The following is a 19,569-nucleotide window of genomic DNA, read 5'->3' on the forward strand; positions in this document are numbered from 1 at the left end:
TTCTTCATTTACTATTTTTAAAAGAATAAAGCAGCTTCATCTCAGTAGGGAGATTTTTATGGTGTCATTTTGGCCCATGAAGTCTTTCACATAATCCAAGAGAGAACTTAAAGTAGTGCTCTAGTTGGGCATATGAAAAAAGTAGTTAGGAGTTCCATATTTAGGGTCTTAAAATGATGGATTTTGTATGTTTATGGTGTAAACGGATTTCTACATGTATATTTGGGGAGAAATTTCTCTCTTGGTGAATGGTGAACCTTGTGGATTTTTTTCAACTTCAAAAGGAATATGTGTGATGTCCCTATCTCGACAACTATGTGTCTATATGGAGTTTTCATAAATCCTCAAATGCTCAGGTGAAATGCTTGCAGGAGATGCACCCTCAAGCCAACCTTAACACCTGTGGGTGCTACCCTCATCACCAAGTTGGTCTTTTGGTGTAGTGGTTGGGCCTTAGTGGTATCAGAGATGAGGTCTCAAGATCCAAACTTATGGAGTGCAGTGGGCTTGTGATATCCCTGTGCACGGGGGATGTTCCTTGACAACGATATGTATGGGGTTGTCCTAAATCCTTGGGTGGAATTCTTGCGAGAGATGTGCCTTAAGTCACCCTTAACACCTATGGATGTTGTCCTCACCGCCACTTGGCTGAATTATGGTTTTTCCCTTATTAATTTTACAAATATGACCAATTGTCCATGCCTCTGACATGTGAAACAAATCCACTCTTTCCTCATTTAGTTAGTACTTTGTCTGGATTAGTTCAAGGCATTCCAAGGCTTTTAGTTATTGAAGTACACAAGTCAACATTTTGGAAATACTTCAAATACATTTTAGAATTATTTTCAAAATGCCTTGCAATTTAAAAATTATAACAGAACGAAATGCCCTGCAATCTATAAGCCCATTGAGATTAGTTCATTTTCAATTACGTGTTCCTTAAACATTTCAATTTTATGCTCAATGAGTCTTTTGGAAACCTCATAAGCAATAGGTGGCATAGCCCTCTCCTTCCTCTAAATGGCAACAAGTCTGGATACAACTGCTTGCATATATCATCATCCTTGTGTAAGATTAATAACAGAATGATTTGTACACAAGCCCTCACATTGTCTAAATGTTGTTTCCTCATTCTAGTTAAGAAGGATTAAAACATTTGAAGAATCAATTTATCACATTTAAGATCCAACATAATCATAAATGGTATGGCTATTTCCATTATTTCTTAAATCTTATCCCTCTTAACAAAGGTAGGTGTTTTCTCGTCGTGTAACTCATGTAGGCTCTCCACAATTAGATGTAGAACCTTCTTGAATATATCATCATTATAGGGTGTGCTATAGGTGTGGTTATTATTATGATCTCACTTTGACAAGAGGCAATTGCAAATCTCACCTCTTCACAAGGATGTCCCAATAACATGTGTTGGACAAAAGTGAGGATAGAGGGTTTCAAAGCCCCAATTCAAAAGTATCCAATCAGATTGCTCAACACTAGAAAAATATAAATCTAATTCCTTCAACTTAGAGAGAACAGTATCAGGACATTTCATGAACTTCAATTGTAATCCAATTGTTTATAGCCAATTTCCTATTTCTTTTTCTTTCACAAAGTTACCTGATCACTATTAAATGTATCATTGAATTCTTTTGGGAAGAGACAAGTTTTCTAATCTGCCATTGACCAGTTTTCTGATCTTCCATTGACACTTTTCCCACGAGTTGAAAATGTTGCCCTGTTGTACACTAGAACTTTGCTCTCTTCCTTCACTTTAGGTATTCAAGCACTATGTCAACATTTTGATTGCTTGCTAAACACTGAGTTTTCTAATTGGTATTAATCTTAATTACAACAATGTTGAGACTGTGATGAACAACAATCTGAAAAAACTGATATAGCTGCCAATTCTACTCTATATTTCAGCCCAAATTTAGTCTGGAAAGCACAAAAATCCAATGTTCTTGTCCAACACACTGTGAAATTTCCTTAAATAGTTTGCACTCATTCCTGGAAGGTAGCTTACAGAGATATTAAAAGGGTTTTGTATTGTATGTTGATTGTTCATAAACTTTCACGACGTCAAAGTTGCACTATAGTACTCAATGTTGAAGTTACAATATAATACTAAAAAATGTATGACTGTAAAAAGTGACTTATTTTCTTTTTCCTCATTCCTTTCCTCTTCCATTAATCATTCTTTAACTTATATCTTCCCCTCTTCTTCTCTACTCTTTAAAATAAACCCTCCTTTTTTCAGGATGCGGTGGGGTCTTCAGATATTTTGGCCGTTACTGAGACTCACGAGAGCCCTATGCATCCTCTTCCAGGTTATCATGGTTATCAGTGGTTGTTAGTGTGTAGGGATGAGGTTCGGACGTCTGGTGGGGTCTGTGGGTCTGGGGGTGTTGCTTGTTTGGTTCGAGATGATATTTTCAGGGTTACGTCGGTTGTTCACTTTGATGACTTTGCTAGATTTATGTGGGTCCGAATTGGTCGGCGGAAATATAGACAGAGAGAGATTTTTATTGTTGTTTTTTATTTTCCTCCAACCTCTTCTCCCTATGCTATTCATGACCTGGAGGATGGCGATCCCTATTTTGACCTTCAAGAGAGTATTTCGCAGTTTGAGGCTTTATGAGATATTGTTATTCTTGGTGACTTCAATGCTTGTACCAAGGATCATCAGATCCCTTTACATGATTGTGGCTCTAATTCGAATTGCATTTCTAAGTTAGATCCGACTACTATGGGCTTGCAATGCACTTCGAAGGATGTTCTTAGGCTGTTCTCTGTTTATGGTTGCCACCTCCTCCAGCTTTGTGAGTCTTCTAGGTTGTTGATCTTGAATGGTTTATCCTTCCTTCCTAGATCGGACCTCTTTACCTGTTGGCCGCATTGTGGTGGTGCGAGTGTTGTTGACTATGTCATTTCCTCTCCTCCTTCATTTCTTCCATTCGCAATTTCACCATTTCGCGTCTTCCGCTAGTCGATCATGCTCTTCTTAGCATTTCTATTTGCGTTTCTCCCCATCCTTCCCCGCCCTTGCTTTGCATGACTAGTACCATCTCCCTTCCTACTCGCTTCCATTACCCTGAGAGTGATGGTGAGCTCTTTACTTATCACCTTAGGCGTCTTTTGTCACCCGCTAGTTTTGATGACTCGCTGGCTACCTCATACATGTTTGATTCGCTTGCCTCTGCCATATGGGATTATGCTCTCCTTTCTATTCCCCACCGTTCCCCTCTCTCTCACACAGCTAACCGTCAGAATACCTGTCCTATGAATAAATGGTTTGATGCTAACTGCAAAGCTTTCGATCGCTCTGTTCGTGTCGCCTTTGAGGCTCAGTTTCTTGCCTTTACCCATCTGCGCGTTTCTTATCTGCGTTTTCTTCATCATAAGAAACGTTCCTTTGCCTCTTTTCAGTGTAGAACCCTTTGCTCCACACTTATTCAGAATCTCCAGATCTTCTAGCATACCCTTTTCCCTCGTTGCTCCCCCCCATCCTCCACTCTCGACTATCGTTCTCTGACCTCCCATATCACAACGCTTTATGACATTCCTAGGCAGCCTCCTCTCTAATCCACTCCACCTCCCCACTGCCATTTGTTCACCTATTCTAGCATTATGGAGGCCATCAGATCTTTGAGATGCAGCAAAGTAGCTAATGAAGAGGGTTTTCAAGTAGAACTTTTCAAACTTGGTGCTTCAGTTCTTGGATCTTACCTTCCTACACTCTTTAATAGAGTGGTTTGCACTGGGTTTCCTGATTCCTGGTCTAGACATGTTGTTTACCCTATTCACAAGTCTGGGCCTGTTTTTGATCCAGGAAATTACAGAACTATTATGATTGGTCATACTTTTGCCAAATTTTATGCCACTACTCTAAACACCATGTTATCCAGTGAGCTTGATAGATGGGGATGTAGGGCGAGAGGTCAGGCTGGCTTTCGGGCAAACTACCAAACTATTGATCATGTTTTTACACTACGGGCTATCATTGAGGAGGCTAGACACCACTCTCAGAAGGTCTATTGTTGTTTTGTGGACTTCCGTAAGGCTTTTGATTCTATTCCTAAGTTGGCTTTATTTCAGCGGCTTCAAGAGATTGGGATTTTAGATATGTTACAGACTGCTATTTTGAGACTTTATGAGAAGGTTACTGGTAGGCTCAAAACTCTGGAGGGCTTTTCTAATCCGATTCAGAGCACCATTGGCGTGAAGCAGGGTTGTCCTCTTTCCCCTGCACTGTTTGGCTTGTATATTGATGAGTTGGAGGATTTCCTTATGAAATCCTCTCAACTAGGAGATGGGTGTTATTTACATCAAGTTCTGATCTCTATTCTACTCTTTGCTGATGATGTCGTTCTCTTGGCCTCTTCTCCTGATAGCTTACAGAGACTCCTTGATAGTCTTGCTTCTTTCTGTACTCAACGACATTTTGTGGTCAATTTATCTAAGACACGGGTTATGGTCTTTAATTGTTTAAAGACCTCTCATCTCCGTTTCTTCTTCCAGGGGAAGGAGGTTGAGATTACTCCCTCTTACATGTATCTTGGTGTGAAGTTCTCAAGACCACATTTTAGTTTGAGACCTGCTATTCAGTCTAGAGTCGGTAAGGATATGGGCTCCCTAGCTTTGCTGGAGAGACAATGCTTCAGGCATCATTTTCAGGATATTTCGTCCAAGTTGTCCCTTTTTGACTCCTTGGTTCGTCCGACAGTCCTCTATGGTTCTGCGGTTTGGGGACCTTCTCTTATTGCTTCTGATTGGGCTTCTATTGAGCGGGTCCAGACACTGTTGTTGCGTCGTATCATTAGGTGTCACAGATTCACCCCTCATAGCATTGTTTTAGCAGAGTTTGGTGCTCATCCTCTCAAACTTGCCGTTATTTTTTACTTGATTTGGTTTCTTCATTGGCTTCGTGGTTTTATGGAGACAGGTGTTGACCGACATAGATACTCTTTTTTGGCATATTGTTCTTCGATGGAGATTATGAGATCCAACACTTCTGCTAGATCAAGATGCTGGTACACTTAGGCCACCTCTTTGTTGGGTTCGATCAGGATTGAGATTGATCATCTTCCTCCCTATCAGTTTTCGCTGGATGCCCTGGCTCATCTTCTTCCCTCTCGTTAGGAGTTGAATGAGCATGTCAAACAGGATATCTATAGGCAGTATATTACCACTACTTAGTGTCATCCCCTGGGTGGTTTGTGTCCTAAGATGGCCTTTTATGTTGAGCATTTTCTTGTTATTTAGGATGGTATTGTTGTTTGCCCTGCCTATCTTTATCAGCGTTGGAATCATGCATTATTGTTCTCTTTGGGCTCTTTTAGGGTTGGTTCTCATCGTCTCAGGGCTCGGACTAATCACCATATGGATCAGGTTGATCGATTATGCCAATTATGCACTTTGATGGAGGTTGAGACCGAGACTCACTTCATATTTCGGTGTCCTCATTACTATGAGATCAGAGGGAGATTCTATCGCCTTTTTAGAGACTGTTCTTCTCTCGCGATGTTCTTCAATTATATTGATCAGCGGTGTTTAGCACTTTATCTTCAGGAGGCCACCCATCTTCGAGAGAATACCCTCCAGTCCTTTCATCAAAGACGGACTTCTGATCAGCTCATTACCACCTTTTTCTCTCTCTTGTCTCCTTTGCGGGGTTTGAAAATGCCTTCCACTACTTCACATTCCAAATCTATCAGACATTGTACCAGTCTCTCCAGGCAACATCAGTCCTATAGGGGTTCTTCACGGCATCCGAAGACTATGGATTGTCCACGGATGTACCTCTCTATTACGGATTTCTTTGTGACAATGGAGGACCCTTAGTCCTTACCTTGTCTTTCTTTCTTCTTGTTGCTTTGTTCCTTTTTAGTCACCGTTTGGTGGCTTTGCTTGGCTGGCTCTTCTATTTGTATGCTCAGTGCCATAAACCGTTTTGGTTTTTTGTGGACATTAATAATTTTATCTTATCTTATCTATCTTATCTATATCTTAATTTAAAGATGTCACATCTCTTCATTACATATCTGGTAACTTTTCATTAGGATTTTTTAATTTTCACTGTTCTATATTATTTATTTTTTGTTTATTAGCATTTATTATTGAATCCTATTAAGAAAGGTAACATACTTTCTACAATATTATTTCTTGTAATTAATTTTATATACTTATTCATTCATTGTAATTTAATTATTTTAAATCTTATACTAAATATAATTTATTGGTAATCGATCATATATTTAATTATTATTTCTTATTTTTATATTTTTATATTAATTTTAATATGATTTATTATCATTATTTATTTAATAATATTGTATTATCTTTTATTATTATTAAAATGAGGACGTGATATTCCACCCTTCATCAAATTGCTTGTCCTTGAGCAATTAGATTTATTTCTAAATAATTTTATATTTTTGTATATGCATTCATTGTTGTATTTTTCAAGTTTCCGATGGTACATATATATTGCTATATATATACTCCTTTGAAAAAAGACTACACACACATTGTGTGTGTACTCATTTTTATTATTTGTTGTTTATTAGTTAATGCTTCTTGTTTTCCCTTTTTTTTCTTTTCTTTTAAATATCTTTTCAATTTTCCTTTTTTATTGTTTTTATAGATTTGTATATTCTTTGACTCTTAGTTTTTTAGATTAGTTTCCATTTTTACTTCTTTGTTTGTTATTTTCTCATTCTCTTATCATTTTATTTTTCAATTTTTAAGTCCTTTTCCCTTATGATTTTATATTCCATTTCTCATTTTTGAGTTCTAATTTGTAATAGTCTTTCTAGTATTTTTAGTCTTTAAGCTATATCATTCCTCTCTCATTTATTTTATATTCATTTAAATGTTCTTGCTCTCATTTTTTCACATTTTTTTGTGATTTTTATCTTTATTCTAATTGCATGGTTTATGTAGCTTTTCTTGATTTGTGCGCCCTTCATCCCATCTTCCTCCCTTTATTCTTCCTTGGTCTACATTCTTATCATTTTTCTACTTTAGCTTGATCATCCTAATGATAGGTCACCGAGTGTGATCCAAACTGTTGATGCAAAAAAAAGGAACACAATATGTTAGGATTAGCCACAAACAGAATAACAATTACATGCAAATTTAACCAATATCAGAAAATAATAAATCACACATATGTAACGCCCCGCCAAGGGATCCAAAAGAATTAACCTAAAGTTTCACTAAGTTTGCAAAACATTTTTTTTTTTTTTTAAAGTAAGAAAGTATAACATACACATCAAACACATAGTAGCGGAAGCAATAACATGTAATCATCAACAAACATACATCACAAGTTACACCTTAAGGATCCCAAGACGTTGAGTCACATTTAAATTTAATTAATTCTAAGTCTAACAACTACCACATACATATGAAAGAATAATCAGAAAGTCCAATGTCCATAATATACATTTGTTCTGAATGCCTCTTGGCAATTTAATTCGGAATGCTCAATCATCCACTGTACATGTTACAGGGTATGAAAGGCTTAAAAGAATATACATATGTAAAGATAGAGATACATCATCCTCAAATCCATGATACAAAGTACAGTAAAATAAATGAAACTAATAACATACCTGATACATCCATTCATCCATAATGATAAAACATCTATCATAAAATCTAACCATCCATCATAGTAATCCAAGAACATAGTGAAGGTAAATGCCAACCAAGAAAGCTTCAGCCACGGTGACCACGGACGGATCTCAATAGTAAGAGTAAAAAGCACTACCACCCGACCGCGTGGAACCTAAATGGTCCACTCCCACCGCGCTGAGGAGATAGTCTCAAGTCCCAAACAAGGTATCAAACACAAAACACAAGTACTCTCTAAGTCTGGGAAATCCTAAAAGTATACTAACTCAAAGGTTCCAACATAGAAAGACATCTAGACCCAGACGCACCACAAAGACACGTAGGAAACCTGCTATGCAAGCGGGAAAGTGTCATCACAAAAGTCACGTAGAAGTTACCCGAGCAATCCCTTAGGAATCCCGGGTCCCTAGTGATTCCTGCGGCCACTAGTATCCTCTCGTACTGACGAGGCATACTGCGAAATGCAAGGTCGTAACCAAGCGTTCTCTCTACCCCATCCTAGCCTGTACTAGCACTCAAGGCATGGGAGAGAACATACAATTATCTTATTAGGTTCATTTAAGTCAGTATTTAGGTGAGATGTTTTCACTTGTTAAAACAACTTACAATGGGTTACTCCAGGCAGCCTCTTAGGGCCCCGATCCCCATTGCAAGCCACTTCTCGACACTACACATAGATAACCTACCCTAGGCTCATGAAATCACAAATCAAAGAATCATAATAAAATCACCTCAGTCCTATACAAGCAACTGAAAAACATCATAAAAGATAAGCCACAAAAATTACATCAGTTCCTCATGAGCAACAGGTAAGCATCAAATAATAATCATATGATCACAACAGTTCTCTATCAGCAACTGAAGGCATCAATGATAAATCACAATACTGATCAAAGACTCCAAAATGGTCAAGTCAACACATGACATCATCAAGAACATAACAAACACTTCAGTCCTCTCAAGCGACCGAAAGCAATCCAAGTGTAACTGATCGAGACTCAAAAATGGTTATCAAATATAACTGATCGATGACTCAAAAATGGTTATCCAATATAACTGATCGATGACTCAAAAATGGTTAAGTCAGGTATCTTATATACATACACTTCAGCTTCACACCAGGAAACTGGAAAGCAATAACAAACAGTAAATGCAATCATGTCATAGAGCACTCCATCACATTACCATGGTTGGGTTAAGAAAGATCGAGACCAAATCATCATAACATCACATTCACAACCCCGAGCCTCTAGTAACAACCTAAACTGGTCAATACTAGAACACACCCCAAAACATAGACAGTAAAATAAAATAGTACAGATACAAAGTATAGGTTTCATATTTTGGCTTGATTGAATCACTTAGTTAAGTTGGATATAAGGTTTCAATTTTCGTTTTAGTACAAGTTTTCGAGTAGATAAAAATTACAATTTTACCCTAGTAGTTACACCCATTTTAATATTCGAATAACATGTACAATTATCCTGAATTCTTATCAAGTCAATTACTTAAAGATAATAAGTTCGAAGGTAATTATTTATTTAATTTTATAATAATCATAGATTATTAAAAATTAAATAACCGCAGTCCCAATCATAATATTCATTGAATAATTATACATCTTTAATTGATTCTTATCATTAATTCCGACTTAACACCCTTAATAACCCAAATTACCTAAATTTAATAATTATTAATTATTAAAATTATAATTCTCAAAATAAAAATAAAAATAAAACTAATATTTATTAATTACTAATTAATTAAAAACTCTTTAAAATTATTTAATAATTAATATTTATTAATTATTAATTAATGAAGTATTATTAATAAATTATTATATATATATATATATATATATATATATATATATATATTAAAATTAATAATTAACAAATTATATTAAAAATAATATAAAATTACAACTAAAATAAATAACTTTTAAAAGTTAATAACAAAATAATCAAAACTTACCCCGTGCCCTTATTAAAGGGGGCGGTTGCAGCAGCGATACTGCTGCTGTCGCAGCAGTCGTACCTGCTGCGTCAGCAGCAGGGTCACTGTGCGGCAGCCGAAACATTAAGAGAGGGAGGTGGGGGTGTTACGGCCCCGCCTCCAAATTCAATATAATAATATTTTTTTTTTTTTAAATATAAAATTTAGCTATATAACTTCTTCTCTTTTTTTTTTAATTTTTTTTTTTTTAATAATTTATTTATTATTTTAAAAATAAACATTTTTAATTAAATTTATTAAATATAGGTTTATGAAACAAACCACTTTTTTTTTTTTTTATAATATTTTTTTTTTTTTAAAAAATTTTTAAAATTGTTTTCATCAATATTCTGATAGAGAAAATATTTTTAACCATCCAAATTTTCAATCTAAATTTTTTTTTTTTTTTTTTAAATTTCATCTAAAATGCAACCCTTCCCGATTACATCCTAATTTTAATCTAACAAACGAGGATTCATGATCACTTTTCTAATCACTACATACGTTGAATATATTGACAAGCATTTAATAATTTACAATATTAAAATATTTAAGCTTTTATCACAAAGAATTCGGATTTACAATCCACAGGCACGAAGAAGACAAGGAATAGAGAAATTGCGTAAATAATTAGCGATCAAAACACAAGACCCTACCTAATCCTGATGCTAATACAAAACCCTCGAAAAACTAGGAAAAATTTGCTCCCCTTCAATAACTTTCCTCTGAAAAACTTTCTTAGAATTCTCCTTCTGAAATTCGCTGTCAAAAAATGTCTTCCAAAATTCTTGTCTCCAAAATTCTTTCCCAAATTCGTTCCCCTCAAAAATGAACCCCAAAGTTGTGATAAGGAGTTTTCTCCTCAAATCGGGGCACTAATTGTGCATTCACCCGAGAGGACTCTTTGTTCAACTGAGTTAACTCAAAATTATCTTTTATTAATCTTTGCTTTATCTTTTTAATGCATATTAAGTTGAATTATTAAACAACTTTATTTAATATTCCACTTGACTTCTATTTTTTTATCTTTATTACTTTTAATCCCATGCGCACTTTATGAAATTAAAATAACATTATAATTTCCTCTTATTTTATCTTTTTAATTAATTTCTTTATTTTCAACACATGCTCGCATCATGCAATCTTACAACTTTTAATAATTAATATATTTTCACTTTTTACTTTATTTTAGAAACTTTAATTGATAAAATATTTACTTAACTTAAATAACAATAATATTTAGCATTTATGAACTCTAAATATATTATTATTAAATTAAATAAATATTATAATGTTCTAAATTATCCTTAAACTTTTATCTTCAAATTTAATTCTTTTTATTTAATTAATTTCTCAATTAATTAAATATAATCAAATATTAAAATATCATAATAATCTTCTATTAAATTAAATCATTAATTAATCGTTTTAATTAATTTCTTTTATATTTAAACTCATGCTTAGACCATGCGATCTAGAAACCTTTAATAATTAATATCTTTCCCACTATTAATTTATTTAAGAAACTTTAATTGATAAAATATTGATTAATTCAATTATTAATAATATTTAGCATTTATTTAAAAATGAACTCTAAATATATATTATTATTAAATTAAATAAATATTATCACATTCTAAAATTATACTTAAAATTTTTATTTCCAAATTTAATTCTTTTTATTTAATTAATTTCTCAATTAATTAAATATAATTAAATATTAAAATATCATAATAATTTTCTATTAAATTTATTCATTAATTAATCCTTTTAATTAAACTTAATTAATAGAAAATACATCAAGGACTCATAAAGCAACATACGAAAACCCATCATAGAAGAACACATACTAAATCAAACAAAAAAGATTATAATCACAAAATAACATCATTTGATGCATTCGGAGGGTACTTAACTCAGATACTTGCCCTAATTATCAATTAGGACAATTGGCTAAAGGGTTTAAGAATTGGACTTAAGAGTTTATCTCCCCTCTCTTACCTTTGAGATAATGAGATAGGGTACGCTCATCCTGGCAATTCAGGGAAGTCGATACCCGGTACCTGCAACTTGCATAAAATCCACGCATGTACAGACATGATATTCTAAGCTAAACAGACAATGGCAGGAAGTGGTGCATCGTGTAGATCCCAACTAGCAGGTGACTACGACTCCCTTCCTTAACCACATCAGAAACACCATACATAAAGAAAACAAACACGCACACCATACACATGCAGTATGGGGTAAGTATCCATAAGGAAGCACATGTGATAATAAACCATCTAACTAATCATCATCGATAATTGAAAACATTGAATAATCATCATACATGCATGAAATATAGAGTACCAAGTCATCTCATCATATAATAAATTGAGTGTAAAACAACATCTGATAATCTGAAAGTAATGCTACTAAACATCAAGTATAAAACTGGCCTAAAAGAGTTTGGCGATTAAAACAAAAATGTGAACTAGGGGTAGGCACTACAACATAAGAGAACACAAGACACTAAGATTTGACGTGGTTCACCCAATCCCTGGGCTACGTCCACCAAATAGTGAGTCCAATATTATTCTTATCCAATGATTACAACTTGATTACAATCTATAATCCCTTACAACTCAATACTACTGCAAGAAGCAATTATTGCATCACACCTTATGAAATCCCTAACCTTAAGTCATTTCATACAAGTATTTTCATCGATTTAGGGTTAAAATTAGTTACAACATGTCGGCCTAAAAATACTAATAAAGTAGCCCCACTAAGGAATTGTGGAGTATGTACAGTACTTCTCTAATCAGTCACCACAAACTAACACAATCTGCCCATAAAACACAACAAACATAGATAATTAATTATTTTTCATTTGAGAGATGTATGTGTTTTAGTCCAAATTCTTAGCTTGTTGGCATGGATATGACTAAACCTCTTCCAATCTCCATTGGCTTTCCACATTGATGTTTAATATAATTTTTATCTATATCCTCTTTTACCTTGTAGGATGGCAAGATCATGCTCTAATACCATTGTAATGTCCCCACTATTAGGGTTGGCTTGGGACAAATATTATCTATAAAATATGTCATAATTAAACCATCATGCGTCTAAAAATATTATTCTACCATCTATCTTAATCCCAAACCTTAAAAACATCTCTATATCGGGATTACTAACCCTCTTGAAGATTTATGGGTCCTGAATGATATATCACCAGTTCTAGTATCATCCTCAGTTACTTCTTCGTCTTCTCTAGAGTGCTCCATCTAAGGTTTTTCCTAGAAGAGGTAAGTTTTGTCAAGAGCCCTTAAAATGTGCATATGTTGACTTGTTAGAATATTCCGGCGCATTGAGATTATATCAATCTCTAGCATGTCAGTCAGATGGAGATTATATCAACCTCTTATACTCACATTATAGAAATTATAGAAATCTCAAATGTGTCAGACAAATGGACATTATATCAATCTCTCATACTAACAATATACAAGTTAGGTCAAACTTTTCCTCCATAAGAAGTTATATTAATCCCTTTATAAAATATCAAATATTTCTAATAAACATAAAAACATCGATATATTATTCATTTTATAATATATATATATATAAAATAAAGAAAATTATGAATATATGACATACATTTATGATGCATTTACCACCTTTTAGAGTTGCCTTGCTTTTCATGTTAAATATATAGTATGCAATTATATCTCTTTTGTTATTTTGTTCTTTTCCTCATTTTCATACAATTTGTCATCTATGTGGTGAAAAGTCATATCCCTTCATAATCACAATCTCTATGAAAAGTCACAACCCTTCATAATCACATTTCTTTCGAGAAGTCACAACACTTCATAATTTTAATCTTTTTGAATAGTCATAATCATTCATAATTATAACTAAGTGGCATTTTTTCATCATTGTAACCCTTTGGAAAATTCACTTATTTATTTTTTTGTCATTCCTTTCCTCTTCCATTAATCATTTTTTAACTTCTATATTTTCCTCTTCACTCATTTTTAAAATTCATCCAGCTCTCCTCCCTTTTAAATCCTAATTTAAAGCAGTCCCGTCTCTTTATTATGTATATCTTGACTTTTCATTGGATTTAATTAAATTATATATTAGTTATAAACTTATTTATTATGTTTATTATCATTAATCTTTAAATCTTGTTTAGAAATGTAACACACTTTGTACAATATTTTCTCATGTTTAATTTTATTTATTTCTTCATTCATTGTAATTTATTTATTATTTAATTTTTTTAATTTTATAGCAAATATGATTTTATATATATAAGTTTAGTATAATTTTATTATCATTATTAATTTAATAATATTATATTTTTTAATTACTATTAAATTTCTATCTTAAAATAAGAACATAATAGATGCTCTCAATGAAAATCTCCATAAAGATTATTGATTGCAGTTTTTATTTTATACTAATATTTTAGAAATTAATAAACTTTGAGTTTGAATATTTTCTTCAAGTATATAAACCTTCGTACACTAAGGGATTAAAAAAATTCATACTAGCATTTCTAAACCCGGAATGCAAGCTCGTTCATGTACCAAAAGTGGAAGCTTAGATTTTAAACCAAGGCTTAAGTTTTTTAACTTTGTGGTAGTTGTGATATGAATATCAGGATTTAACTGTGTGATTTTGAGTCAAACTCGATGACCCATATTTCATGAGTAGTGATTCAACATGAATCCATCTCTCATGAGAATAAATGGAACACTTAGCACTCATTGGATCTAGGTGATGCTCACAGGGGTGAAGCACCGGGACTGTTCCATTTATTCTCATGAGAGATGGATTCATGTTGAATCACTACTCATGAAATATGGGTCATCGAGTTTGACTCAAAATCACACAGTTAAATCCTGATATTCATATCACAATTTGACTAGCTGTGGAAATTATCTCCTACTTATCAATTTGTTCCATTTATTCACCTAGATCCAATGAGTGCTAAGTGTTCCATTTATTCTCATGAGAGATGGATTCATGTTGAATCACTACTCATGAAATATGGGTCATCGAGTTTGACTCAAAATCACACAGTTAAATCTTGATATTCATATCACAATTTGACTAGCTGTGGAAATTATCTCCTACTTATCAATTTGTGGTAGTTATTGAGATTTTGTTTCTCAATGATTTTTTCTCAGTAGATGGTAGTTTTCTAAATAGTCAATAGAAGTTTGTCTAGATGTATTTGGGCAAAAGAGATGCGAGTTCAACAGAAATAATGAATGCGTTACTTTTTACAATGGTCATTATTTTGAATTAGTATAACCATATATTAATGCATAATTTAACTTAAAAGTTGTGTTTGGGATGACAAGGTTCATCGAACAAATGATTTAATGTCCTTCTCTTGTATGAATTTGTATTGTGCTCGATTGAGATAGGGAAATCTTGTTTCTTGTCTTAAAATAGATATATGCATTTGGCAAACTATGCAACTATAGAAGACTCACGTGAGAATCTTGTTGTCTTGTTTGTGTATAGCTCTAGTGATTATATGGCTTCACTTGCCAAAGTACATTGTAAATGTCGAGATTGGAATGTTGAAGGTGCATCGATGGCATAGGGGATATATGAAGAGTGAAAACTTGATCAATAGTATTTCTATTCACCTCTACTATTGAGTAAACAATTTGAGAACTTGATAATCTTTGATTTTTTACAATACTTTTATTATTGGGAATACTATTACAATAGAAGAGAGTTTATGATCTTAATCTATTACTTTTTTTTTGTTAAAATTAATATAGTGAAAATTTTAGGAGAAAATTTAAAAGTGAACATTGTTATTTTCATAGAATTCTAAAGATAAATAATCTTAATTTATTACTTTTTTTTGTTAAAATTAATATAGTGAAAAATTTAAGAAAAAATTTAAAAGTGAATATTGTTATTTTCAAAGAATTCTAAAGATATAATAAATTGCATGTCTGTTATCTAGAGAAACATAATTTTGGTTATGTAGATAAAAATGCAGTTGGAAGAAACTTAATTTGAATGACAGGACAATAATGATGAGATTTTCGCAATTTTGGGATTTGCTTACAACATAATGAGAAAGTGAATTCAAAATAAAGAAATTCCTCTCAAACAATCTTATAGGCAAAGGAAAGAAACACAATCATTAAGATTAAATTATAGATGAGACATAAAATGATAATGAGTAGTAGATGAAATGAGATTGAGAGCTTGAATTTCACTCATGATAAGTGCTTTGTAAAATCTACAATATAATATAATATTTGATATAACCATTTTGTGAATCTCAATGAGACATTTTGTCAAGCTTTTGTTAGATATTGAAAAAGTAATAGAATGTATAATTTAAAAAAAAAATCAATTTGATCAAAAAACTTTCGAAAGATTTCAAATCAATAAATATTTTCCCATATATATATATATATATATATATATATACGAAAGTGATAAATCACTAATATTTTATTAATAAAAATCAGAAAGAAAGCCTCCAATGGTCATCCAATACAAAATATACTGTCAAACAACAAAATGACTTGATAGAGCAGAGTACATCAAAGTCAAACGGTCCTTCAAAAAGCAGCAATTGACATATACACGCCCAGGTCTTCGAAAAACATATGCACCAAACAGATCGTTTTGATAGCCTGTGTATACCGATAGTATCACACATCAACAAGATAATCATTCTGAACTCAAATCTTCTTATCGGTCAATTTCATACCGATAATATGCCAAAATGACATTTCCTTTATCGGTATTAAATATCCTCATTACCAATAGCCATTGTATGAAAGCACCGAAAGAAGCAAACCCCGATACCGAACAATCTGCACTTAAAGTCTTCTTATCGTTACCCAAGCACTGAAAATCCTAACTAATAACCACTGTGAGTATAAACCGATAGTGCCATATACCCAATAGACATCCATACAGAAGAAACCGATAGTGCCAATTTGATAATCCAAACCTGTTGTCACTGAAGTCTGCACCCTTGTTCAAAGTTGTTACCTAAGGACGACCTCGTGAAACATGGAAACAACTTCCAAGCTGTGGGACTTGAGCTATGAGGTTGAGTCTCCGGAAAAGGCTGGCTTCCTCTTACTATCAGGATTCACCTAACTACTCTTGGAGAGGAAAAGGGAGAAGGAGAGCATGAAAGCAAATCTACCTAATCTAATCTAAAGAGGTGATACACCAAAATAGAGTGGTCAGACCAAACTCTGCCCATAAATGCACTATTGAACCAGAATGAAACTAAGGATATACACATTCAAACTTGCTTTAATCTAATAATCACATGCAAATCAGAAGACCAAGATGAATGACACAAGAAAAGAGAGATTCACTTATATTATCATTCATAGGCCAAAGACATACAGTCATGCAAATCATATATCTCTACAAAACACCAGTAAGAGGCAAAGAGTTCTTGCACTTTCATACCAATGGCTGAAAGAGATAAGGCAAAAAATCATGTAATTCAGAGGCACAAGGGAATTTACACTGAGAATCTGCAGAGCAATAACAAAGAAAACAGAGAAAGGTCGACCACAAAATTTTACAAAATTTTCCTTTATAGTTCAGGCATAACAGAGATGTCCTCTCCTTGCAATTATTCCACAACCACTGTATTGAAGTCCCATAGAGAATAATTAAGGAGAAAGTCTAATTTGAGTACAAATCCAAACGCAATGATATATGATCCTATGTATGAAATAATGCCTTGAGAAGACAGAAATGGTGCCATTAAGCCACTTTGACCAGGTAGATGGATTAGATCGGAGGTGGAGTGTTATTCCTTGTCTCGCATTCATTCTGGGTTGGTTGGGATTGATTACAGAGATCAAATTCGCAAGATAATCTTGGTTTTTCATCATTTTGGCTCGTGAATCAGCAAGTCAATGAGTCAAACTGGAATTGCAAGCAAGACGAGCCACGTGGACCAACGAGCTTATTTCGTTTTGCCACTTCGCAAGGTCTTCCTGAGTTGACCACCTCTTTCATTACTAACCATGCCATCTTGCAAACCCTGACCGTGATGGTCACATTAACTGTCGATCGCTAATCGTCAATGCCTTAACTGCTCATACCCTGGCCAGACCCCGTGATCCTAACTGGCACCAATTGACGGTCTCAAAATACTCGGCCCCACCCTGCCACGTGTCGCTGAGGCACTATGTCGCTATGGGTAATATCCTCGCAGCTTTCCATAGCGAGATAGCGCCCACCATTGATTTTTCGAGATCTAAAGGCGAGCAAGATGGATCCGACCTATCAGTATACCAACCAATAAGAACTGGCCACGTGCCAACCTATCTGACAAGTCCTCGTTTGCGGCCCGCCAAGTGAAGCAGAACCCACATTCTACACAGTAATATCTTAGCCAATGAAAAAATTAACCAACTGTCAATGTGTGCCAAATTTCATCATTGATATCTGACAGGGCATACTTGGGACCCACCTTCCTTCTGATGTTGCCGCAGTATCACTTTCCATCTGGGCACTATGTCGCTAACGGCGAGGAACACAAATTTTCTAATAGCGCCATAGTGCCCTCCAAGGATCTATCAAAACTCGACGCCGGAGAAACAACAAGAAAAAGGGAGGACCCACCGGCCACGCGGCCAAAAGGTGCTATGTCGCTATGGAAAAACAACGTGCAACTTCCCATAACGAGATAGCGCCAACCATTAATCTATCTCGATCTAATGATGGGGACTTCCGGACCCGCAGAAACATTAAAATGCACAGGGAAAGAAATATATAAGGTTGAGCGTAAAGTATTTTGTGCCCTTTTTGAATATTTGAATATTTAAAACTTGTAAATGTTACTACGTCAAATTCAAATGCAGTGATTCTGGCGGGAAGGAAAAAATGACCAACAAATCTGGTGACTCAGAGGTGACGTAAGCCAGCTATGCGTAGACCAGTGACCTCATGCATCCATTGGGCTACAGAGTCAAAGAGATGTGGATCCTGTGTATACTGTGAAACCTTAACCCTACCTCTGAGAGGAAAACCCTAAAACCCTTGTCTCTGCAACTGGAAACAAAGACCAAAACTTCCTTCTGCGACCTTCAAAATTTCAAAACTTGCTGTCTCACGGAGACAATCTTGTGATCGTGCACTTCTTGGAAAAGTAGGGAACAAACTGGAAACGAAACTAAGCTAACTATGTACATGGAATCTCAAACCCTCAGAAACATGGCTTGAGATAGATCCCATTGACTGGGATAGGTAGAATCCCACCACTAGGCCTGCTTAACTAAAAAGCATTGGCCTGTTTGCAACTGATAATCAGATAGGGGCCACTCCACAGTGTGTCAAATTTCGAGTGCCTCCCTAGTTTCGCCTTATCTGCATCCCATTTCAAAACTAAATCGCCTTCTTTGAAAGTCTTGACCCTAGCCTTTCTGTCAAAACTCCTCCTCACCTGTTGTTGGTGTGTCTCTAAGGTCTGCATGGCTTTACTTCTCTTCTCTTCCAGCTCCATCAGCTCTACCATTCTTACTGTCATGGCATCATCTTCAATCAACTTCAGCTGATGAGCTAGCTCTAGGGATGGGAACTCAATGAAATTGGAAGCCTTGCTTCTCTGCCATAAACTAACACAAATGGTGAATTCCCTATTGACCTTTTAGGCGTTATTCTGTCAGCCCACAGTGCAATCTTCAATTTTTTATGCCAACACCTCTAGTTATCTTCTATTGTCCTTTTCATGATCCTAATCAGGTTCTTGTTGGAGGACTCAGCCAAACCATTACCCTGAGGATAGTAATTTGAGGATGTGCTCAAATAGATATTATGATCCACTGCCCATGCACAAATCTGATCTCCAACAAAAGACTTTGCATTATCTGAAATAATGGTTGAAGGGGCACCAAACCTGGTCACAATTTCATCAAGGAA

At 34.4% G+C, this 19,569-nt stretch overlaps 1 protein-coding gene across 3 annotated transcripts in view; it reads left to right on the forward strand.

The window, feature by feature from the left end:
- The window catches only part of LOC149572750 (Tetratricopeptide repeat (TPR)-like superfamily protein), a 366,782-nt gene that overhangs the window by 297,244 nt on the left and 49,969 nt on the right, over positions 1-19,569 (forward strand). For 2 of the 3 annotated variants that reach the window (XM_089813834.1, XM_089813835.1), the window contains one exon: positions 15,163-15,395. The exons of the other annotated variant lie outside the window; for it this stretch is intronic. Coding sequence is in view for 1 of the 2 variants with exons in the window: in XM_089813835.1 (XP_089669961.1) it covers positions 15,163-15,244 (82 nt within the window). In the remaining variant the exon portion in view is untranslated. Of the gene's footprint in view, positions 1-15,162; positions 15,396-19,569 lie in introns of those variants that run through there. 3 annotated transcript variants of the gene reach the window in all.

Source organism: Cupressus sempervirens, chromosome 2 (genome assembly GCF_028749045.1).
Source record: "Cupressus sempervirens isolate cs-2001-9-10 chromosome 2, ASM2874904v1, whole genome shotgun sequence".
Taxonomy (NCBI): Eukaryota; Viridiplantae; Streptophyta; class Pinopsida; order Cupressales; family Cupressaceae; genus Cupressus; species Cupressus sempervirens.